Genomic DNA, 25,826 nt, shown 5'->3' with positions numbered 1-25,826 from the left:
TATTTGCCTGGTTTCACTTAATTTTTGCATGTTTTTCAGTGTGACGTCTTTCCTGAATGTGGCTAATATACTTGCTCAAGGTTCACTGCACAGCCAGAAACTCTTCACCCCTCGGTCCCGCAGGATGGTCTTAAACACACATCAGAAACGAACCATAAGTTACCTGTATTCGTTAGAGCATCAACACTTCTGGTGCTGTTGTGATGACCGAGGAGAAAGCGCCGCTCAAAACCAAAACAGCTGACCACCGAGGAAGAGACTGTTCTGACGTCACATGTTCCTGTAGTAAATGTCCTACAGCGCCCTCTAGTGTCCGTCTCAGTGTGCCGACATGTATAGCTGTCATCTGCGTTTCTATGGCGTGTGCAATTATAAATACAGATATACAAAATGTGTGTCTATGTATTAAGGCCTTATTATAATGTTCGTTTTTCTTCAACCTACTTGAAAAATAAAAAATATATAATACATGTATAAATAGTCTTTCAGAGGAAATCCAGACAAATGATAAAAAAAGGCAAACATAAGTCACACAGGTTCAATTATATATTTATTAATAAAATACCTTTGGATATTCACACTTGCACATATATTTGCACCTGGCTCCATAAATTACAGAATATGAGACTGAGAGAACACATTTACAACAGCATGAACAAAAACGTATACAATATTCTATATGACCAACATGGGTTTTAAAAATGTACGGATAGATAGAAAAATCCAGCATATATCTGTGTGACATCACTCCCGTGTGTGATGTCACTAATGGATAGCTATCAAAACAGCTTTTAATGGACTTCATTCCCCCTAGCAGCCATCTCTGTTCTAAACACTGGCTGGATACTGGGGAACCGAATGGCGCATTCAGGCTGCTAACTGAATTAGCTCTGTGGCTAACCGACAGCTAGCACTGGTTAGCATGTGTCCATGAGCGCTAGCATGTGTCCATGAGGGCTAGCAGGTCCGCTCCCTTGCTGCTGCTGCTGGAGCCGCAGGGTTCCTCTGTCGCTGGGTCCCGGTCTGTGAACTCCTCCGCTATCCGGGCCAGCTCACCGGTAGCCTGGGCGTCCTGACATCACACAAACAACCAATGAGACGCTCCTATGACAGCGTCTGCTTCGGTGGCTTAATAGACCTCGTTCACAACGGCGGCCATATTGGCGAGTTGAGTGGGTGGGGGAACATTCTAGTATTTTGGGGGAAACCATGACAATTCGATGGAATTGCATTCTAAATGCGACATGGAATGTGGAACTAAAAACAATGCATGGAGTTGTCATGGTTTCCAAATATTCTAGAAGGTTTCGCAAGCTCACTAACCAATGTGGCCGCCAGGTGAACAAGGTGTGCAGACAGACTTTGGTATGAGAGGAATTTGCACCGTAAACAGCGGACCATAGCAGGGTTTTATTTAAGGTGAGGTGCTTTACCGGCATGGCCTGGATGGTGACCACGTCCCTGAGCGAGTCCCCAGACTCACTGGGGAAACCAAGAGGAAGAGATGTTAACCTTCAACATTATAAGGATGACGGGTTATGATCGTAACTTGACTTCATAACTGAAAAACTAAAGCTGCTACCAGTAAAAACATTTCTCACTCCACTTTTGATTGAGTCTCATGGTTCTCATGCATGCAAATCTACAGCAATGGCTAATAGTCAAACAATGAATGATTAATTAATGAACCATGAGTATGGTTCATTGGATGAGACTCCATCAGAAATATTTTAATTAAATGAAAGTAGGTTGAGCAAAAATAGATGATGGCATCCATAACCTGAGCCAGAACGTGTTAATAGCTCCACTCACGTCTCCTCCTCCTCCCCTGGGTCCATGGTGAAGAGGTTCACCCGGTACGTGGGGTCAGACCCGGGCCGCTGCAGGACCTCCAGCCCCCCCATCAGATGGGCCAGCAGGTTGAGCTCCTCCGAGGCCAGGAGGCTAGGGCTGGTGCTGCCCTGTAGGATGGCCCTGGCAGAGTGAGTTACAGTAAACCCCCGTCTACTTCCACCTCCAGGTACAACGAGTTGCAGTTAACCACCCTCCGCCTCTGTAGACCGACCCTTGTTAAGTTTTCTCTCTATTGATTCAGTGTTTTAACTTAACTTGTTTTTAATTGTGCAAATTAAAGCACTTTATAAAATCGGTTTACAATGGTGCTATACCATAATTGTATATTATGTGTATATGATATATTTATATTTATAAAGCACAATTTAAACCAAGGTTGGTCCAAGGTAATACAAAAGAAAATGTGACCAATATACAAATGTATACATTTTTAGGTGGAATTAACAAACAATAGAAAAAACTGTTCAAAAAACTGTTGATGAACTATATGATCTGAATAAATAATGTATGTAATCAGAGTCCTGTGTCACTGCAGGTAGACAGCACTCTAGTGTGTGTGCGTGGCACCTTGGCAGTACTCCTGTTGTTGTGGGTCTCCCCTGCTTGGCTCACACCGTATCTATGAAACCACAGAAGCACAGGGTCATGAAGAGAATGCCAAAAATGACATGTCATCCGTCTGCTGCCATCATGGCGTGTCGAGACATTTGCATGTAGTCTCTTGGCAGAGGTATTTATCTCAGGTGACGTGTGCATTGAGAACAAGGAACCCCTTTCACAACCGAGGTCAGAAGGCTGCTGTTAGATTAGATCTGTGGGGAAATCGCTTCCGACGCTGCCTGCTCTGTCAAAGTAGACACACAAAAAACAGCAACAACATGAAGACAAACCGGTTATTGAAGCTGAACTTTTTTAAATATGCGAGTTTGTTATCTTGTTCTGGATGTTTATATTGATATTTTGTTTGATGTTTATATTGTTTTTATTAATTTACATTTACATATAGGGCATTTAGAAGACGCTTGTATCCAAAGCAACTTTGTCAGAAGAAAGAGAAAAAAAACATCTCTGTCGGTACAGTAAGGATGTTCATAGAACCAAGTGCAGGCACTAACAATTGCTAGGTTAACCCATTCCCAGCAGACAACAAAAATAGCTAGGATAAGACGCTACACAATGCTATACAAAGTACTATTTTTAAGTGCAAGGACGTACAACATACAATAAGTGCGTACATTAAAGGCCAACATACAGTTAGTGCGTAGGAGGGCTGAGGAGGTAAGGGGGGAGGCTATGCAGAGTCTAGGTGAACTCTGAACAAGTGAGTCTTGAGCAAGCTCATTATCTCATTCAGGATGTCTATATTGTGTTTTTATTTAAGACTCGCTTTGTGGACAAAACAGCAATTGAATGTGCTCAGTCTGCACTTTGGGCCTGTGAGGCCTCTAGCCTAGACCAGGAGCCGATGGATAAGAGCTGGGTAGTGAACTGTTCTCCAGTGTGGGGTATGAGGTACACATACATGTTGGTGCCCAGTCTGGTGACTCTGTCTCCATGCAGGGAGAAGGACCCCTCCCTCTCCGGGCTGGAGTAACTTCCTCCCGAGGGGAAGTAGGCCCTCTTCACCTCCCGCCCCCTGCTGTCCAACATCCTGTCACAACAGGAAACACACGTCCAAACGTCCCGAGACAGAGTTTACAGAGAAGTGGGAGGGAAATACAAAAATAAGATTCAAAATAATATAAAAATACTGTGGTGATGGCATTAGCTAATGACATGGAACAGATTTTCATTTTAAAAAGTTTTGAAGTTCAGGTTTTACAGCCGCAAAGAACAGCAAATCAAACAAGGTAGAATATGATTCAAGTAAGAGGGATAAGCAATATGTCTATGTACAAAATAAATAAATTACCGTGAAATATGAATATACAGTATTACCCTTACCAAGCGAGTACAATTATTCAAGAGTCCACATTTTTCCACATCTTTTAAACTTAAAATAACTTAAAGTTGTAACACAATCTGGGCAACAGTTTTGATTGGTACGAGTAGGGAGGTTTTATGTTTTTATTCAATAGTCTGCAGGGTTGAGTTCACTGTGGGGGGGCCTGCGGACCCTTCCATTACCGTATCATCCCGGGAACCTCGGCCCCGTGAGGAACAGGGCCCGACCGGGACAGCACGAACCGCCCGTTTGGGTTCTGCACCTTATCCCTCAGGAAGAACGACACCTGGACACACACACACACACACACACACACACACACACACACACACACACACACACACACACACACACACACATACATACAGATTCCGTGAAACAGAAACAAACGATTTCACAGAAACGTGAAAAAAAAGTTCAACCACTTCAGCAGAAGACTCACACGAATGTGCATGTCCTGGAGGAAAATGAGCAGTGTATGCCTTAGAAGTTGAAGTTCAGCGTCCGACAGGGTTGTGTACTCCTAGACACACACACACACACACACACACACACACACACACACACACACACACACACACACACACAGACACACGACACACGACACACATGACACACGACACACGACACAAGAAAAGAGTAAGAGTGCATTCACCCCAGGAGAAAGTGGGCCCCTTTAAAACCGCAGGGCCTAAACATCCAGAGGAATCTTAAAGGTGACGCAAGATTCAAGAGTTGTAAAATGAGTGCAATAGGTTAGAAATGCCATTGCCATCCTTCAGGACATCTCTTCCCTGTCTGGTCATTGGGCGTTCTCATAACTTCACCTCAGGCACGGGAGGTTTTGGGCTATTTTCCAAATCCTGCGCTCTTGTTCTCTTTTCTGTTCTCTCTCTCTCTCTCTTTACAACTCTTAAGTCACCCGGGTAGTCAACAGATGTGATGCATTTGTCTCGAATGACGTCGTTGCTCCGCACCTCAATTATCCTGCGCTGCGTCTCGTCCACCTGGTTCAGGACGTTGGGGGTGTCTTCCACGAACCTCCTGACGGAGTCCAGGTGGTTGTAGGAGATGAGCAGCAGGTCTCTGGGTCGAGGACACAGGATGAGCTGGCGTTTGAACGCCATGGCCATCAGCTCGTAAAGCTACGAGAAACATTTTTATGATTTAAATACAATTTTATTATATTATATAGCATATAATCCATTCGAGAAAAACACATGGTAAAAGAATAGGCGAGGGGTGACTGTTTTTGTTTTTGATTACTTGTTGCTAATGGTTGTGTCTTTTCTTTTTGCGTGAACAAAATGGCTGCGTTTCACTCGAAGGACACACCCTGTCCATGCTAGTGTAGCCTACAACCTGTTCCAGAAAAACACAGGTACACACGGTAAAGGAAGAGGCTAGGGATGACTGTGTTTTGGGAGACTATTAGTTGATAATGATAGTGTCTTTGTATGTGATTTTGTACAAAATGGCCTTGTTAGGCGTGTAGAACCCACCCGGTCCATGCTAGTGGGGCTGAGTCTCATGATGGAGGTGTGAGCTAACCGCGTTAGCACGGTCTTTAGCGTCCGGTGTGAGTACAACTGCTGCGGTTTGAAGAGCTGGTCCATGAAGTCTTTACTGAACATGGTCCTGATGATGGTGGTCATCACTGTGTGTGTGGGGGGTTAAACAGGACAATCATAGTATTTGGTGTGGAGATGTTTATGGATTGTAGCTATAACCACTGATAGTTGTAACTTGTTCTAACTACTAACTAGAGACAGACATACCTCTTTTTCTGTCCTGCTCCGACCATACCCCTGCAACCGTGTGATAATGCACAAAAGCAGAGGTTTGTGACAGGTTTGTGGATGAAACGTGTTGTAATGTGTCGAAATGTGCAGGTGTGCTCAAGGGTGTGTGTGTGCTACCATATCCAAAATGCAAATTTTACAAATATTGGCAGTCGAATGAACCACAAAGGTCATGCAAGGATATAGTGCCATGTCAAATGTTCCTTGACTAATTCAAAGGTGTGTGTGTGTGTGTGTGTTTTTTTAGGCAAGGCAACTTTATTTTTATAGCACTTTTCATACACAAGGCAGACTCAAAGTGCTTCACATTAAACATTGTCATACAATAAAAAGAAAATAATAGATAAGTAAAAGAAAAAAAGAGAGTAAAATAGATAGAAACATATAAAGACATTTAAGTAATAAAATAAAAATAGATAGCAAGTTAAAAAAGCATTGTAGATTTAAGATTTAGCAGAAAGCTAAAGCAAACATAAAAGTCTCCAGTATTGTTTTAAAAGCCATTGGGGCAAGTCTTAAATCCTCAGGGAGTTTATTTATTATTATTATTATTATTATTATTATTATTATTATTATTATTATTATTTATTTTTTACTTAATAGTTATCCTAGATTTAGACATTGATTTAACTGAACTAACAAACAACATATTAAGTTATTATTCTGAAATAACTAAGTAAGGAACTACCAAGTACTAGCCAGGATCTCTCTCTTTCTCTCTCTCTCTCACTCTCTCTACATCTCTCAACCTTTTTCTCTCAACCTTTCTCTCTCTCTTTACCTTTCTCTCACTCTCTCTCTCTACCCTCCACCTTTCTCTCACTCTCTCTCTCTCCCTTTCTCTCTCTACCTCTCTACCTTTCTCTCACTCTCTCTCTCTCTACCTTTCTCTCTCTCTGTACCTTTCTCTGGGCAGTCCCCAGCAGTGTTGGGACCCTGAAGCCGTTGGTCCAGTATGTAAAGCATTTCTCCTCCCATGTTGATAAAAACCAGCGGCAGAGTCCTCATAGACATGGCTGTGGCGTGTGTGTGTAGGATCCACAGCCCGGACTCAAGTCTTGTACGGATGGTTTGGTTGTCGTAGGCAAATCAGCTGCAGTTGAATCTCATAAATTCTGTGTCATTCCACGGCAGCTTCAGCAGAGAGCAGATGCCATCGCTGCAAGTGTTGGACTAAATACCAAAGGGACAACGCATGTCTTTACACAACCAACCAACCCACACACACAAAACACACACACACACACACACACACACACACACACACACACACACACCGCCGGCTAGCCTTGTTAAGAAGGACCAGGTGGCCAAAGGATTAGCAACAGCCAGTCATAAGCTGATTGGTTCACCTAAGTATGACATCTGAAGCAGGGCACGCCCAATCAGAGAGGGAGACGGACACAAGACACTTGAAGGGGTTGTGTCTCTTTGAGATTGATAAGACATACATGTCCTCGTCGGACACTTCATAGCACTGTATTAAACAGGATAAGATGGTTTACTTGTAGTCAGGGTTTGGGGTATACTCCCAGCTGAAAGGCCGTGGGTTGGATCCCAAATGTGCACAGCCTACCTAGCAGGGCCGCCGCTCCCCGCCGCCGCTCCCCATACGCAGAGTACGCAGGGCAGGGGCCCGGCAGGGGGGGGGCCAAAATTAAGGATGCTAAAAAAAATGTCATTATTACATTACAAAATATATAAATTAGTTATGAACAGGCCCACCGTTGTTATTTCTTAATTGTGTACCCTATCCCTCAATTCGGGCAAATTACATGTTTTTACATAATATACAAAAAGAGTCTCTCTCCCCCCCCCCCCCCCCCCCCAGCATCCTTTCTCAGTGCAGTTTTTCTAAACTGAAACTCATTAAACGCTGAAGTGGCACATAGTGGCACTCCAACAGGAGTCCTGTATAGTGTAGGGAAAATACTTGATTAGGACAATACTGCACTTTGAGGTCGTTTTTGGGTGTGTGAAAAACAGTGAATAATGTGTGTGTGTGTGTTTATTTGTTTTGATGACTTCCTTTTATACCTTATTCATGTGCATAATTATTTTCGTTAATCTTTGGAGCCTGCAGTGGTTATTATTTTGTTATGCTGCTGTTAAAAAAGTTTTATATATTACTTATATATTATTTATATATTACTTTATATGATATGTTACTGATGATGCTGCAGTTTGAGGCTGTTATTTTGATACTCTATGATGACATGTGACAAATTATGCTTAGCGTGCTACCTAGTGTTCACTATCCTAGAGTGAGAGGCCCCTGTACCTAACCTCCTGAATGGCATGAATCTGAATTCATTGTAAGGCGCTCTGGATAAAAGCGTCTGCTAAGTCGTCGTGAAGCTTCAAAAGACTCAAAACTGTGTTGCCTGTTCCGATGTTACACTATGTTAGAGCTGGGGAACAGGCCTGTGTTATTTCCATAAACCTTAATTTAACTCACTATCTCCTCTTATACTGTGAGATCCAGAGAGGGTTTTACTATGTCCACGCTGCCCTATCTCTCTCTCTCCATGCCGTCCCGCTCTCGTAGTGAAAGATGACGAGGTCCAAAGATGCAAATGGCGTTCTCTATCTCCGGGGACGGGTCAGTCTCCTCCAACGCTGGGTGACCACACTGCCGGCTTCACGATTGAGGTGTCTCGGGGCTTGACTGTAGGACATCAGTGAATGATGAAATGACTGAAGAAAAACTGATGTCACACAGATAGAAAGTGGGAGGAAGACGTTTTATTCTTGTTACCGGAAGACGGAAGACTTAAAATGGGTATTTATCGGTACCCCTGGGTTCTGCTTTTGTAAGTATCTCAATGATTCGTATATCTGAAGCAAATGTAGTTCATCAGAATGTGTTGCAATATTTGATCGTGGTTCTTGCATATAACATCATAGATTTTGTAAAAATCTTTTGTGTGCATAATCTCAAATATAGGCTCCACTTTTTTTTTTTTTTAAGGAAAGTGTGCATAATCTCTCTCTCTCTCTCTCACTCTCTCTCTCTGTCTCTGTCTCTCTTCCTCTCTCTATCTGTGTCCCTCTGCCCAGAATCGTTGCAGCCTTCACTTCATGTTCAGAGACGGGCTTCAACGATGACGATTATCTAAACGAGGGTTCCTATAACCTGAACTGGATGGAATCCATCCCTGACGACACACCCCTTTCCACTCTCTCCATCCCGGGAACGTACGAAAGTCTCACTCTCCACGGAGGCCCCCACATGATATGTCAAGTCTGGCCCTTCGGCACGCAACTCAAAGCCGGGCTGCGATACTTCGACATCCACGTCGGGAATTGGTTCCTCGCACACCAGAGTGTTGACGTCCGAGACGGGTTCTGGATGTTGTGGCAAAAAACTGAACTGGACGAAGTAGTGACGACAGCCCTGGACTTCTTAGAGATGCATGCCAGCGAGACAGTGCTGCTAAGACTAACACTGCATGGAGCGTATCGTAAGATAGTCGAAGGGCTGATCCTCCACCTGGTCAGACAGCACAACGCACAAATGTGGACCGAACTCTCTGTTCCCAGCCTCGAACAAGCCCGGGGTAAGATTGTGTTGGTTCAAAGTGACAGTTTCAGCACGGGTGTCGTTTATCACAAACCCGGCTTCCCAAATGACCACAAGTTCAAGAGCTTTGAGGACCAGGTGACTAAAGTAAAGGAATATCTATGGATCGCCAAAAATGTGTGCGACAGCAATGTTGTTCTGACAGACACAACAGCGTCGTCTATCTTAACCAGCCCCAAAATGGTGGCCAGAGGCTTCAACAGTTACCTTAATGACATGGTTCTGGGATACAAGAGGAGTAGCTCCCGCATGAGCTGCCTTGGAGTGATTACCATGAACTTCCCCAGCACTGAGCTCATCAAGAACATTATAGAAATCAATCCCTGTGTTTGTGGAGAGACTGGAGATGTAGGAGGGCCTGACCATGATGACTCAATGGCAGGGTCTCGAATCCTGACCGAACAAGGGTCTGATTCCATAGAAGAGATACAAACCAAAACAGAATCATGGTCGGATTCGGAGGAAGAGATACAAACCGCAACAGAATCAGGGTCCGATTCGGAGGAAGAGGTACAAACCGCAACTGAATCAGGGTCTGATTCGGAGGAAGAGATACAGACCACAACAGATTCAGGGTCTGATTCTGAGGAAGAGATACAAACCACAACTGAACAAGGGTCTGATTCCACAGAAGAGATAACAACAGAACAAGGGTCAGATTCTTTAGAAGAGTTACCCAGTTCAACAGATTCAGTGTCCGATTCTGCAGAAGAGATTCCCAGTACAACTGAATCAGGGTCAGATTCAGAGGAAGAGATACAAACTACAACTGAATCAGGGTCTGATTCGGAGAAAGAGATACAGACCACAACAGAATCAGGGTCTGATTCAGAGGAAGAGATGCAAACTACTCCAGAAGCAGATTCAGATTCTGCAGAAGAGACACAAACCATAACAGAATCAGGGTCGGATTCAGAGGAAGAGATACAAACCATGACAGAATCAGGGTCCGATTTGGAGGAAGAGATACAAACCCCAACAGAATCAGGGTCAGATTCAGAGGAAGAGATACAAACCACAACTGAATCAGGGTCCGATTCGGATGAAGAGATACAAACCACAACAGAATCAGGGTCTGATTCGGAGGAAGATATACAAACCATAACAGAATCAGGGTCAGATTCGGAGGAAGAGATACAAACCGCGACAGAATCAGAGTCCGATTCGGAGGAAGAGATACAAACCACGACAGAATCAGGGTCCGATTTGGAGGAAGAGATACAAACCACAACAGAATCAGGTTCTGATTCTGAGGAAGAGATACAAACCATGACAGAATCAGGTTCTGATTTGGAGGAAGAGATACAAATCACAACTGAATCAGGGCCTGATTCAGAGGAAGAGATACAAACCACGACAGAATCAGGTTCTGACTCAGAGGAAGAGATACAAACCACAACAGAATCAGGGTCTGATTCCGAGGAAGAGATACAAACCACGACAGAATCAGGGTCTGATTCCGAGGAAGAGATACAAACCACGACAGAATCAGGTTCCGATTCGGAGGAAGAGATACAAACCACGACAGAATCAGAGTCCGATTCAGAGGAAGAGATACAAACCACAACTGAATCAGGGTCCGATTCGGAGGAAGAGATACAAACCACAACAGATCAAGGGTCAGATTCTTTAGAAGAGTTGCCCAGTTCAACAGATTCAGGGTCTGATTCTGAGGAAGAGATGGTTACTACAACTGAATCTGAATCTGATTTGATCGAGGAGACACAAACATCAACAGAACCAGTAGTAATACTCTCCGGACATGAGTTGCAGCCGACACATGAAATGGAAACAATTCCTGAAGAATTCACTCCCCCTGGACCACATGATGGACCAACTTGGGACATAACAATTAAAGGGATTGATGAAGATCTAGATTTGACAACTGATCCAGCAAGCGGTTCTGGACATGCAGCTAATACACTAACCACAACTGAAGAATCAGCGTCCGATTCTGCAGAAGAGATTCCCAGTACAACTGAATCAGGGTCAGATTCAGAGGAAGAGATACAAACTACAACTGAATCAGGTTCAGATTCTGCAGAAGAGATACAAACCATAACAGAATCAGGGTCGGATTCAGAGGAAGAGATACAAACCCCAACAGAATCAGGGTCAGATTCGGAGGAAGAGATACAAACCACAACTGAATCAGGGACCGATTCGGATGAAGAGATACAAACCACAACTGAATCAGGGTCTGATTCAGAGGAAGATACACAAACCATAACAGAATCAGGGTCAGATTCGGAGGAAGAGATACAAACCGCGACAGAATCAGAGTCCGATTCGGAGGAAGAGATACAACCCACGACAGAATCAGGGTCCGATTTGGAGGAAGAGATACAAACCATGACAGAATCAGATTCTGATTCTGAGGAAGAGATACAAACCACGACAGAATCTGAATCAGATTCGGAGGAAGAGATACAAACCACAACTGAATCAGGGTCCGATTCGGATGAAGAGATGCAACCCACAACAGAATCAGGGTCTGATTCGGAGGAAGAGATGCAAACTACTCCAGAAGCAGGTTCAGATTCTGCAGAAGAGATACAAACCATAACAGAATCAGGGTCGGATTCAGAGGAAGAGATACAAACCATGACAGAATCAGGGTCCGATTTGGAGGAAGAGATACAAACCCCAACAGAATCAGGGTCAGATTCGGAGGAAGAGATACAAACCACAACTGAATCAGGGACCGATTCGGATGAAGAGATACAAACCACAACTGAATCAGGGTCTGATTCAGAGGAAGATACACAAACCATAACAGAATCAGGGTCAGATTCGGAGGAAGAGATACAAACCGCGACAGAATCAGAGTCCGATTCGGAGGAAGAGATACAAACCACGACAGAATCAGGGTCCGATTTGGAGGAAGAGATACAAACCACAACAGAATCAGGTTCTGATTCTGAGGAAGAGATACAAACCATGACAGAATCAGGTTCTGATTTGGAGGAAGAGATACAAATCACAACTGAATCAGGGCCTGATTCAGAGGAAGAGATACAAACCACGACAGAATCAGGTTCTGACTCAGAGGAAGAGATACAAACCACAACAGAATCAGGGTCTGATTCCGAGGAAGAGATACAAACCACGACAGAATCAGGGTCTGATTCAGAGGAAGAGATACAAACCACGACAGAATCAGGTTCCGATTCGGAGGAAGAGATACAAACCACGACAGAATCAGAGTCCGATTCAGAGGAAGAGATACAAACCACAACTGAATCAGGGTCCGATTCGGAGGAAGAGATACAAACCACAACAGATCAAGGGTCAGATTCTTTAGAAGAGTTGCCGAGTTCAACAGATTCAGGGTCTGATTCTGAGGAAGAGATGGTTACTACAACTGAATCTGAATCTGATTTGATCGAGGAGACACAAACATCAACAGAACCAGTAGTAATACTCTCCGGACATGAATTGCAGCCGACACATGAAATGGAAACAATTCCTGAAGAATTCACTCCCCCTGGACCACATGATGGACCAACTTGGGACATAACAATTAAAGGGATTGATGAAGATCTAGATTCAACAACTGATCCAGCAAGCGGTTCTGGACATGCAGCTAATACACTAACCACAACTGAAGAATCAGCGTCCGATTCTGCAGAAGAGATTCCCAGTACAACTGAATCAGGGTCAGATTCAGAGGAAGAGATACAAACTACAACTGAATCAGGTTCAGATTCTGCAGAAGAGATACAAACCATAACAGAATCAGGGTCGGATTCAGAGGAAGAGATACAAACCATGACAGAATCAGGGTCCGATTTGGAGGAAGAGATACAAACCCCAACAGAATCAGGGTCAGATTCGGAGGAAGAGATACAAACCACAACTGAATCAGGGACCGATTCGGATGAAGAGATACAAACCACAACTGAATCAGGGTCTGATTCAGAGGAAGATACACAAACCATAACAGAATCAGGGTCAGATTCGGAGGAAGAGATACAAACCGCGACAGAATCAGAGTCCGATTCGGAGGAAGAGATACAAACCACGACAGAATCAGGGTCCGATTTGGAGGAAGAGATACAAACCATGACAGAATCTGATTCTGATTCTGAGGAAGAGATACAAACCACGACAGAATCTGAATCTGATTCGGAGGAAGAGATACAAACCACAACTGAATCAGGGTCCGATTCGGATGAAGAGATGCAACCCACAACAGAATCAGGGTCTGATTCGGAGGAAGAGATGCAAACTACTCCAGAAGCAGGTTCAGATTCTGCAGAAGAGATACAAACCATAACAGAATCAGGGTCGGATTCAGAGGAAGAGATACAAACCGCGACAGAATCAGGGTCCGATTCGGAGGAAGAGATACAAATCACGACTGAATCAGGGTCCGATTCGGAGGAAGAGATACAAACCATGACAGAATCAGGGTCCGATTCGGAGGAAGAGATACAAACCACAACAGAATCAGGGTCAGGTTTGGAGGAAGAGATACAAACCACGACAGAATCTGAATCTGATTCAGAGGAAGAGATACAAACCACGACAGAATCAGGGTCCGATTCGGAGGAAGAAATACAAACCACGACAGAATCTGAATCTGATTCGGAGGAAGAGATACAAACCACGACAGAATCAGGGTCCGATTCGGAGGAAGAGATACAAACCACGACAGAATCTGAATCTGATTCAGAGGAAGAGATACAAACCACAACTGAATCAGGGTCCGATTCAGAGGAAGAGATACAAACCACGACAGAATCAGGGTCCGATTCGGAGGAAGAAATACAAACCACGACAGAATCTGAATCTGATTCGGAGGAAGAGATACAAACCACGACAGAATCAGGGTCAGATTCGGAGGAAGAGATACAAACCACGACAGAATCTGAATCTGATTCAGAGGAAGAGATACAAACCACAACTGAATCAGGGTCCGATTCGGATGAAGAGATGCAACCCACAACAGAATCCGGGTCTGATTCGGAGGAAGAGATGCAAACTACTCCAGAAGCAGGTTCAGATTCTTCAGAAGAGATACAAACCATAACAGAATCAGGGTTGGATTCAGAGGAAGAGATACAAACCGCGACAGAATTAGGTTCTGATTTGGAGGAAGAGATACAAACCACAACTGAATCAGGGCCTGATTCGGAGGAAGAGATACAAACCATGACAGAATCAGGTTCTGATTCAGAGGAAGAGATACAAACCATGACAGAATCAGGGTCTGATTCAGAGGAAGAGGTACAAACCACTACAGAATCAGGGTCCAATTCGGAGGAAGAGATACAAACCGCGACAGAATCAGGTTCCGATTCGGAGGAAGAGATACAACCCACAACAGAATCAGGGTCCGATTTAGAGGAAGAGATACAAACCACGACAGAATCAAAATCTGATTCGGAGGAAGAGATACAAACCACAACCGAATCAGGGTCCGATTCGGATGAAGAGATGAAAACCACAACAGAATCAGGTACAGATTCGGAGGAAGAGATACAAACCGGGACAGAATCAGGATCCGATTCGGAGGAAGAGATCCAAACCACAACTGAGTCAGGGTCCGATTCGGAGGAAGAGATACAACCCATGACAGAATCAGGGTCTGATTTGGAGGAAGAGATACAAACCACGACAGAATCAGGGTCTGATTCGGAGGAAGTGATACAAACCGCAACTGAATCAGGGTCAGATTCGGAGGAAGAGATACAAACCACGACAGAATCAGGTACAGATTTGGAGGAAGAGGTACAAACCACAACTGAATCAGTGTCCGATTTGGAGGAAGAACAAACCACAACTGAATCAGGGCCTGATTCGGAGGAAGAGATACAAACCATAACAGAATCAGGTACAGATTCGGAGGAAGAGATACAAACTGGGACAGAATTAGGATCCGATTCGGAGGAAGAGATCCAAACCACAACTGAGTCAGGGTCCGATTCGGAGGAAGAGATACAACCCATGACAGAATCAGGGTCCAATTCGGAGGAAGAGATACAAACCGCGACAGAATCAGGGTCTGATTCGGAGGAAGTGATACAAACCACAACAGAATCAGGGTCAGATTCGGAGGAAGAGATACAAACCACGACAGAATCAGGGTCCGATTCGGAGGAAGAGATACAAACCACGACAGAATCAGGGTCTGATTCGGAGGAAGTGATACAAACCGCAACTGAATCAGGGTCCGATTTGGAGGAAGAGATACAAACCATAACAGAATCAGGGTCTGATGCGATCGAAGAGACCCACACGACAATAGAACCAGGGTCCGATTCCAAGGAAGAGAGACCAGGCTCTGACGCTGATAAAGAGACCATGTCCTTGGAAACACCTGAACTGTCCCTTAATCCCGATCCAGAACCCCCAGGGTCAGAGCCGACATCCCAAGGAGGTCTTGACCTCCAGGACCAGCCTGCAGCCCATCCATTCCCTGCCCTGGAGCTCTCTATCCCTGACCCAGGCGGGTCAGAGCCGGACCCACCAGCCTCCCAGCATCCCCCACCAGAACCTGGGCTCCCAGTTCCCCCCCGGATCCCAGTCCGGCACACCGAATCGGTGCAAGAAGTGCATCTCCGCAGAAGAAAATGCCATGAGATGAAAAAGACGTTTCGCCGGCAGAAAAGGGCTTCCGGCTAAACTCATAACAAAAAGACAAAATAAAGATGTGATGATAAGCAAGCACTGCTACTTTTTAATCAAAAAAACAACAGCAGAACATGAGAAGATTTTGATATTTAGCTTTACTATCACATACATGCGATCAGAGGCATCTTGTGTATACTGATTATCTTCAAGGCGTAGTATTTAACCTGTCCTGTTATGCGCGGAATGAAACGTTTTCTAACCTTTAAACCTGTTTATATAGTGTATGTTTGGAATGGTGCGAACTATGTTGACAAATAAAAAAAAACGACTTTAAAATTAATTTTTCGGGATTCTCGGAAAACTATGATATCTCCTAAAATATGATTATTTCTGCTATGCCGTGATCTGTCAGGGATCAGCATGTTCCACTCCGGGTGAGAAGTGGCCTCAGCTGAACCTGAACACCTTACATGAGGCATATCTTATTGTAATCATACCTCTGTATCGCAATGGAACAAACCCCACCTCCAACACCAGGGGCGGACCGTACTGTTAGGCAAACCAGGCACTTGCCTGGAGCCCCGGGCCCCCAAGTCTTTATATTTCCCCCCCCCCCCCCGTCAACAACTCTGGTCACCTTTGCCTGGTGTGTGTGTGTGTGTGTGTGTGTGTGTGTCTGTCTGTCTGTCTGTCTGACATCGTATGTGTGTGTGTGTGTGTGTGTGTGTGTGTGTGTGTGTCAATACCCCCTGAAAAGGTCTATAATAATATCTTCCAGCGTTGTTTTCTTAAAGGGGTCCATAAAGGCAGATGCTGAACGGCCCAACCTCTTTTGCTCTGGTGTTGTTTCTACCCTCCCTTTTTCCTGTCACTCTCACACACTCCTCTGAGATCACGAAATCATCGCCGAGGTGCTCTCTCGATCAGATCACAAAACCGCGTCGGCGTTGGGAGACTTTCAGACGCTTGTGTATGTGAGTCGAAAAGGACGCGCAATAAAGACGTCGCCAATAGTGAGCAGGCTATAAACATTACGGTACGTTTCTAACATTACATCTTAATTCTGGAAGGTTAGGGTTTAAGACCCGGCGTATGAATAAGTAGACAAATAGGCTTTCATGCTTTCAAAACCAACCGACTCATCACTATGTTCTACTGTCTTACACATCATATTAGTTCCTGTTAAATGTTTTGTCTGACGAAGTCGTCTATTTACTGACAGCAGGTGTGACACGTTGATGGGACGGTCCCAGACAAACCAACATGATCAATCGGCGTCACGCTATAGCAGCACCCGTGTGAGGAGGATCACACTTCCCGGAGGACAGGAGCGAGGCGTGTGCTGAACGACCCCACGGTTCACCTGAATGGACGTCACGCTCCACAACCCCGGGTATCGTACCCCGGGAACTCCTCCAATCAGTGACCGCATGCAGCGCGGCGCCACGCCGCCACAGCAGCAGGGCTCCCCCGGGTCGCCGGAGGAGCCCGCCTCCTCCCCGGCCGACTCCCTTCTCGAACACCAGCTCGACTTCTTTCGAAAGCTGGGCTACTCCGCGGCCCAGGTGCGCGCCGTCATGCACAAGTTCGGCGCGGACACGGACCGGGTTCTGGGGGAGCTGGTGCGGACGGGGGCGAGCCCCGAGGCGCACGGAGAAGAGTCGTCGCTGACCAGGACCTCCAGCCCCAGCAGCAGCGGCGGCGCGTCTGAGCCGGGGTCCCGGAGGGGCAGCAGCAGGGATCAAGAGAGCCCCGAGTTCCAGGAGGAGAGGGGAGATAGCCTCGCCGAAGCGCTCAGGCCCATCGTAATCGACGGCAGCAATGTGGCCATGAGGTTAGCCTTTTTATGTTTTGTGCTTTGCCTCAACTTGATTTTCCTCGTGCTAATTCCTTGAGGTAGAGGGGAGGAATAGTTAGCATAATAATCATGCAATAAAAATAATCATAATATCACTTGTAAATTAACCTGCCTTTTTTTAAAGGTTGAGTGTGTAAAATGTAGTAGAAACAAGCGGTGAAGTTACAGATTATAGCCAACTGAATCAACACTTACAGCGTCCACAGTTATAAACCACATTCATAGATCTTTAATTACTGCTATCTGTATGTATTGATTATTCATCTAAATAGCAGTTGGTGCTACAAGCCAATGTTAACTTGCACGATAGGTTGCTTTTGATAGTGTGATCTGCAGTTATATCGCAACTGTTTGGCTTTGGATACCAGCCTCTCCGATAAAGAGTGATAGACATTTTTTATTAATCGAACAGGGAACCAATGTACGTCTCTTCAAAATATGGATTAATTAAAGACACTCTGTGTCACTCACTCAATCACTCTGTCACTCACTCACCCCCCGCCACCGGCCCTCATCCTCCTCCTCTTCGCCTCGGCGCGCATGGACAGGTACGTCCGTTTAGCCCGCCCAACCCAGCGTGCTCCGGTATGCAAATCTCTGCATGCAAATCCATGTTCCTCTCTCCGTGTTCTCTGTTCTGTGTGGCGCCGTGTGTCCTCGTGGGGAGCAGCCCTGTCTGTACCGCGGCACAGGAACAGGCCTGACCACATTGTGTCATGTTCTCAGCTCTCCCCTAGTCGACGCCGCACACTCCATGCAAATAGCCCTGCCTTTTGGCACAGTCGACTAGGGTTTGATCAAGCGTTGAACCTCAGCAAAGCCCTGAGAGAATCGGGCGAGGTGTTCTTCCCAGGCTATTTACGACGTGCGTCTTTGAACTCTGTGTGTCCCGGTCGGGACAGGAGATGGAGGAAGGCTTTGGTCTGTGGAGGGTGAACCGCAATAGTAGAGTCGTGTCTTTATTTTGTCTTTAGGAACAGTAAAGTCATGTCTTTATTTTCTGTTGTAAGGTAATGGGAGGAAGGTTTGGAGACAACTTGAATGGCAGACACTTCTGCATCCTCAATCTGCATCCTCTCTTTAATAATTCATGTTATGAACATGAATTATCTCTAAAGAACTTATGAGAAATTGTTAAGAAATGATTATTCACAGAATAATTTAATTCGTATTTGACTAAGACACACAATTCCCAAAATATAACAAATTAGACTGACACCTTTTATGGTGTCAAACACACTAGGAATATATACAGGGATATATTCCTAGACTTGCTCAGAGCCTTTTGTGTAGCCTACTTTGTAAATAACTAGGGGTCATTCTACTCAACTTGCACTATGTAACATTCCAATCCCAGGGAAGACAAACAAATTATTAGAGGGGTCTTGCTTCGCCCTTAAGGGGCTTGTTTTCGACCTGCGACGTTCTATAAATTATCCTGCTTATTACACGGCTACTTGCCAAAACGAAAAAATAACTTCACACGGTGTGTCTTTTTACAATTAATTTGTTACCAGCATTCGTAGTGTTGATCAGCAGAGAAATAGTCCGCCAAAGACATTGACGTCGCTTAGCAACCGAATCCGCTGGGGTTGATAAGTCACCAGACTATTTGCGGAGTGATACGAGAGACGTGCATCAGAGCCACTTTCCTTGACAGCGGCCATTATATGCTTAGCAATGGTCAATTATCGAAAAATAATTCACCACCCCTGCCCCTGCAAGTGATCCATAATAATTCAACTCAAGTTTTTGGTCTTTTTAAGTGGTGAGTACAAAATTAATCTTGACGAAAACTGGTGGGTACTCGTCCCCAGCGTCCCCAGCATAATCGACGCCCGTAATCGATGCCCATGAGCCATTGACTTCTAAAAGGGCCGTGGTTTAAAAGGCGAAAATAGTTAATTGCTCATATCAACATCAAGTTGGGACTCCTATGATGTTGACTCCAATACAAAAGTTGTTCAGAATCAAATTCAAGTTAAAGTCAACATATTTTCAAATAGAGCGTGGCATCGAAATGGGTGTGGCCTGTCACTAAAATAGCCACAGTTCATAGACGCAATGTTTGATTTAAGTGGGACTGACTTAGTGGCCGTTGGGGCCCAAAGTTCCAACTGCTCAAGTGAAATGAAGTCGATTGGCAAAACAACATGGCCGCCATAGGCTAAAAATGGTCAAGTTTTAACTTAACGCCAAAAGGCAGGGTTAACTTAACCCAATCGTCATCAAACCTAACCCTAACCCTAGGCACGTATAACGTGCCAAGACCTACAGAAAAGCCTCTTGGACCCATGCCCCAAAACCCACAGGAAGTCGACTATTTTCATTTTCATTTTCACTCTCGGCGGCCATTTTGTGGTCATTTTCACTTTTTCGCCTTGTATTTGAATGAACTCCTCCTAGGGAATTTATCGGATCTGCTTCAAAATTTGTCAGTACAGTCCAAAAATGGTGCTGAATGAACTCTGAAGTCAATTTGTGACACTTTGAATGGAATTTCACAGAGATGCCATTTTTGGTATTTCTGGGTTATATTTTAATTAACTCCTCCTACAGATTTTATCGGATCTGCTTCGAATTTGGTCAGTACAGTCAAAAAATGTTGCTAAATCAACACTGTTCTATTTGTGACTGTACGTTGAAGGGTGTGTCCATGGCGTGCCATCAAAGTTGGCCATTTTGAATTGTGTGGTCTTGTATTTGAACGAACAAACTTATTAGATCTGCTTCAAAACTGGACAGTACACTTGAATAATGTTGCTGAATGAATGCCGTGCTTTTTGTGACTGTACGTTGAAGGGCGTGTCCGTGGCGTGCCGTCAAATTTGACCATTTTGAATTCCGTGGTCTTGTATTTGAACAAACAAACTCCTAGGGAATTCATCAGATCTGCTTCAAAACTGAACAGTACACTTAAATAATGTTGCTGAATGAACGCCGTGCTATTTGTGACTGTACGTTGAAGGGCGTGTCCGTGGCATGCCGTCAAAGTTGGCCATTTTGGGTTAGGTTATAGGGTAGGTTAGGATATACTTAATGGTTAGGGTTAGGTTAGGGTTAGGTTTATGGTCTGTGTCACAGTCTTAATGGTTAGGGTTAGGTTATGGTTATGGTTATGGTTAGGGTTAAGGTTAGGTTAGGGTTAGGTTATGGTTAGGGTTAGGGTTAGTCTATGGTCTTAATGGTAAGGGTTAGGGTTAGGTTTGATGGTTTATTGGTCGGCCTATGCTTGGCACTGTAAAATGCTGCTCGCAGCTTTAATTTTAATTATATTTAATGAGATCATATTATGATACGATTATACCAAAAAAAACCTGGGCTGATCCAATCTGCGAGTTAACAGGTTTTACCCTTGAGTCATTTATGAGAAAACTTTTATGCAAAGTGACTTATAATGGATTAAGATAAATGTCACCTCACATATGGGTTAGGCTTCTAAGCCTACAGGTAGTCTATGGACCTTGTGGAATCAAACCTGGAACCTTTTGCCTGGGAAAACCCGACACAGCCACTACTACTAATATTGAACAGTTCCAAACAAAAGTTCCAAACTCAATGGAGTTTGAATAATTTGAACCAAAAATTCTCCCTCCTTAATTAAATTAAAGTTTGTTTCCTCCAATCTTTCCTGTCACGCTTTCAGCCACGGGAACAAGGAAGTGTTTTCCTGTCTGGGGATTCAGTTGGCTGTCAACTTCTTCCTGGAACGAGGCCACTCTGACATCATCGTCTTCGTGCCGTCGTGGAGGAAGGAGCCATCACGCCCAGATGTCCCTATCTCAGGTGAGCCAGTAAGGAGCAGCAGCAGACTCCAATTAGCCTTCTTCAGCAAGCAGCCTTATTGTGGAACCAATATGGCCGCCAGGTTATACTGGATGGTACTTCATTAATCCCAGATGAGAAATATGGGTGTAGCAAGGAAAGCAAGGAAAAGCACAGGACATTTCATAGAAAGTAAAGAGATAAATTTGAGAAAAAATGAAAAAAATAGGAATCATAGGAATGTCAAAGTAAATGTAAATAAAACCTCACAAACATTCATTGTTAATGTAATGTTAAATGCTTTATTATTGAAGTGTTTTGTTGTCCAACATCCTTCAGTCATATTGGACCTCACTCATGCACATATATACATATTAATTTTAGCGTGTTGGTCGTTGTGATCAGATAAAACATTATCTCATCTCTACACCTAAAGTCAAGGAAATTAACTGGGTTGTCACTGAGGAAATTGTCTGTCAGGGGAGCACAAAAGGGAAATTACCCATACATCAATCTTATTTTTATCCAAAACATCCAGTATTTTTTAACTAGAAGTTCTTCTGCAAAGTACAACGTGTATTTAACAGCCTATGCTGGTAAAATACACCCTCTTGTGTAATATATTGGTTCGCTACCAAATCGTAAAATAAAAAATGTTTGCGTTAATTCCCTTGACGGTTATGCCCTTTGGGAAAGATTTTAACTGCTTTTCTGCGGTGACAACGCTCACGATATGTGAGTTAATTAACAAATTATCAAATATAAACTTTAACTGGTTCAGAGCAGGGTTTAATATTTTTCCCGGGAAAAGACAACCCTGTGTTGTTGTTGTTGTTTTTTTGCCCAAGCAGGCCTAATGTATCATTCAAATATGCATTCCCAAATCCCAAACTGGCATTTTTTTATATTATTAGTATCATTATTAGGGCAAAAGAACAGTTTATGTCCATTAACACAGTTTGCAATGATCAATTCTGCTGCGTGACATCTAGAGATGTATAGTAACGAAGTAGAACTACTTCACTACTGTACTTAAGTACTAAAATGCTGTAGCTGTACTTTACTGGAGTATTATTTTTTTCTCCTACTTCCACTTTTACTTCACTACATATTTTTGATGAGTTTAATACTTTTACTCTTAAGGACTTAAGGACACGTAGCCAGCCATTCTGAAGCAGGCAGGGGCGATTCTAAATGAGCCAAATACTGAGACAGGACCAATAGTCAAAATGTCGGTGTCAACCACTCTATTTCAACCTAGACAAACCAGAAAGGAGACTCAATGTTCAAAGTACAAAACATTTTGAATACTTTAGTACTTCCACTTAAGTGGGGTGTTTAAAGAACACTTCTACTTCTCAAGTCACCTTTTTGATACAGTAATTATACTTTTACTTAAGTCTGGGTCTCTAGTACTTTATACATCTCTGGTGACATCTGATGTAGCGCTAATTATGAAATGTTAGGTGGGTTGTCTGTGACGTGTCCACTACTTGACCAATATTTTGCAGAACTCCATTATTAAAACTAATGAAATCTGTTAAAGTAGACCATTGAATAATTCCTAAACCATTCTGTTAAAACTAAATCCATTCTGTGGCTGTTGAGATTTGTAAGCGGTTGCAAACGGGAATAATCACTCGAAGTTAAGTTGTGTCCGGCGTGGCTGGAGTCCACGGACCCGCTCCCGAGGGGGACACGGATCAGCGTTTCGCTATGTGTGTCGCTCCTTTGCCGGGGCTAGAGTTAGGCTGCGCGTGGTTGTGTGTGTCTGGCGTGGTTGTGTGTGTCCCTAGTTCAGAGGGCAGGATGGTGTAGTTTGGGTATTCAACTCCCTGCCGAAGTTACTGGGTTCGATCCCCTGACCACCTACCTGTAGGCATCTCTGAGCCCATTGCCCTAACCTCAAACCTGCTACTTAATGACATGAATCTGAATTTACTGTAAATCACTTGAGAGACAGATCATGTAGCTAGGGTATTCAACTCCCAACTCAAAGTTACTGGGTTCGATTCCCCCCTGAAATTGAATTCACTGTGAATCACTTGGGATGAAAACGTCTGCTAAATACCCAACAGTAATAATAACACAAATCATGTGACCCCCCCCCCCCCCCCCCCCCCACACACACACCTTTGTCCCGCCCCCTTCGGACTGTGAAGACCAGCACATCCTGCGTGACCTGGAGAAGAAGAAGATCATGGTGTTCACGCCATCCCGACGCGTGGCAGGAAAGCGCGTGGTGTGCTACGACGACCGCTTCATCGTGAAGCTGGCACACCAGTCGACAGGCGTCATCGTGTCCAACGACACGTACCGCGACCTCCAGGGAGAGAACCCAGAGTGGAAGCGCTTCATCGAGCACAGCCTGCTCATGTACTTCTTCGTCAACGACAAGTGAGTGCTGCTCTCCTCAGACCTCCGAATGAAAGCATTACGGGATATGACTGAGGAGTAAAAATAGGGGAAGGGCGAGAGAGACAACGAGAGAGAGACAACGAGAGAGAGAGATATCGAGGGCGAATGGAAGAGTGAGAAGATGAGAGACAAGAGAAAGGGGAGGAAAGAGAGGAGAGGAGGTAGACAGAAATGAGGAAGGAGAGGTACGGAGAACAAAAGCACAAAAAAACGAGAGAAAGAGAGAGAGAGACAAATGTACCCTACCTCTGAACTATACTAATTTGCCAATTTCCACCAACATACTCTTACATAGCCCAGATCTGTGCTTTGTTTTTGCTACTGTTACATGTCTGCCCATTGGAAACTTCTGCCAATTCAAATCATCAGTGGATGGAGGGAGGTCTCTTCTGTGTTCTCTCCCAAGGTTCCCTTCTTGGGTTCCTAGGATTTTGGGGAGTTATTTTAGAAGGCTTAGGGTTGCGGTGGTATCGTATAATGTGGGCGTGTGCAGCCCTTTAAGACACGGTTCACGGATCATACACGAATAATAATGGCCTTGATTTAGCCTGACGTGACTTATGCGGGTTGGATTTCTCCCATCAGGTTCATCGTTCCCGATGACCCCCTGGGTCGCCACGGTCCCACGCTGGACAACTTTCTCCGGAAGGTTCCGAAGATGGCCAAGAAACACCCCTGTCCATATGGTGAGGCGCTGGTCATAGTGTGAATCAAGGGTGTCCTCTGTTTACTAGCATGCTGTGTAAGACCTATGGTGAGGACCCACCTGGTCAAAATGTGTGGGGGTTATCACACCTCTTCCATTACCAGTGTGTAGTACACACCTGGGTGCCAGTGGTGAGCATTGCACCACAACGCTCACCCCACACTGGCTATCCCAGTGGAGAGGTGAGGACACAGAAGGATAGGGATGATGGTGGTGGTGGAACGTCAGCTGGTCGCAGTTGTGTGTGCTAAACCTTCACGTGCGTTTGTCTTCATCCAGGGAGGAAGTGCACTTATGGGATCAAGTGTAAGTTCCTCCATCCAGACAGAGGCCCCCAGTCCAACCTGGCCCTGGCCGATGAACTGCGGGAGAGGGTCAAGTCCCCTTCGTCTCACCACAGACCTGGCTCCCTATCCTCTGTAGGGTCTCTGACCTCCGGGTCATCCCAGTGCCTCTCTCTGGAGGAGGAGATGGCTCAGAAGCTCTCACTGCACCACCAGCCCAACACCAGGAAAAGCCCTGTGACGTTTGACCACATTGTGGTCAAAGGAGGTGCCCAGCCCGGCAGAAGACAGCCATCCAGGAAGGAGAAGGCCAGCCAGCCGTCTCCCAGTGACAGGGAACCCCTGAGATCCACTGGATCCCAGGTGCAGCTGGACTCTGGACTGGGCTCCATAGAGAACCAGTCCGCCGACGTCTCCTGGGAACACGGGGGTCGCCGCTACGGGGAAGGCTACGGGCTCAGCCTCCCGGTGCTCAGCCAAGAACCCCAGTACTACCCCGCTAACACGCGACCATGTAGCTGCTGCTCGCACGCCCCTCCATCCCTGGTGAACCCCGCCAGCACCGCCACTCCCCACCACCACCCTCACCCCCACCACCATTTTCAGCTTCACAGCATGGGGCCGACCACCGGTGCCCACCCCCCAGACCTGATGGCCTACGGCCCGCCCCGTTACCTCGGATACGGCGGGACCCCGTATCCGATGAGCATGCAGGCGCACAGCCACCCGACAGACCTCCAGAACAGAAGGGCCTTCCAGCCGGCGGAGGCGCGCTATTGGTCGGATCTGTACGCGGCCGCCGTCCCCCTGGCAGGTCCATACACTGGGCCTGGAGAAAGGCCCGCCCCCTGGGGTTACCTCCAGCCCCCGGCGCCGCCCAGCCCTCCTGAAGGCGGGAGAGAGACGGTGAGGAAGAAGCTCCTGGCCATCTTCAACAGCCGGCTGGTGGACCAGGCCATGGAGATGTACCCCAATGTGCTGGACCCCCAGGTCCTGGTGGCCGAGATCATCATGCTTCAGGCCAGGAGGTAG

The 25,826-nt window shown here is 45.3% G+C and overlaps 3 protein-coding genes across 3 annotated transcripts in view; 1 reads left to right on the top strand and 2 right to left on the bottom strand.

Annotated features, from left to right (window-relative positions):
- Window positions 1-227, bottom strand: part of lsm10 (LSM10, U7 small nuclear RNA associated) — a 1,081-nt gene extending 854 nt beyond the window's left edge. The window contains exon 1 of the mRNA XM_084484600.1: window positions 164-227. The gene's annotated coding sequence lies outside the window, so the exon portion shown is untranslated. The remainder of the gene's footprint in view (window positions 1-163) is intronic.
- A 710-nt stretch (window positions 228-937) lies between these two features.
- oscp1a (organic solute carrier partner 1a) lies at window positions 938-6,615 on the bottom strand (the record flags this gene model as incomplete). The annotated part of the gene is made up of 11 exons (XM_084484850.1): window positions 938-1,072; window positions 1,434-1,482; window positions 1,813-1,961; window positions 2,422-2,473; window positions 3,377-3,505; window positions 3,982-4,085; window positions 4,242-4,322; window positions 4,777-4,944; window positions 5,302-5,456; window positions 5,578-5,607; window positions 6,504-6,615. 11 exons carry the CDS (start codon window positions 6,613-6,615, stop codon window positions 938-940), a joined length of 1,164 nt encoding a protein of 387 aa, XP_084340976.1.
- Window positions 6,616-17,130: 10,515 nt separating this feature from the next.
- Window positions 17,131-25,826, top strand: zc3h12ab (zinc finger CCCH-type containing 12Ab; the record flags this gene model as incomplete). The annotated part of the gene is made up of 5 exons (XM_084484849.1): window positions 17,131-17,597; window positions 21,268-21,407; window positions 23,549-23,783; window positions 24,390-24,490; window positions 24,790-25,826. The coding sequence occupies 5 exons, from the start codon at window positions 17,131-17,133 to the stop codon at window positions 25,824-25,826; spliced, it is 1,980 nt and encodes a 659-aa protein (XP_084340975.1).

This window comes from Micromesistius poutassou (genome assembly GCF_964030765.1).
Source record: "Micromesistius poutassou genome assembly, chromosome: 20".
Classification (NCBI taxonomy): Eukaryota; Metazoa; Chordata; class Actinopteri; order Gadiformes; family Gadidae; genus Micromesistius; species Micromesistius poutassou.
Note: the sequence above shows the minus strand (reverse complement) of the source record. Positions and strands in the feature narration are given on the sequence as shown.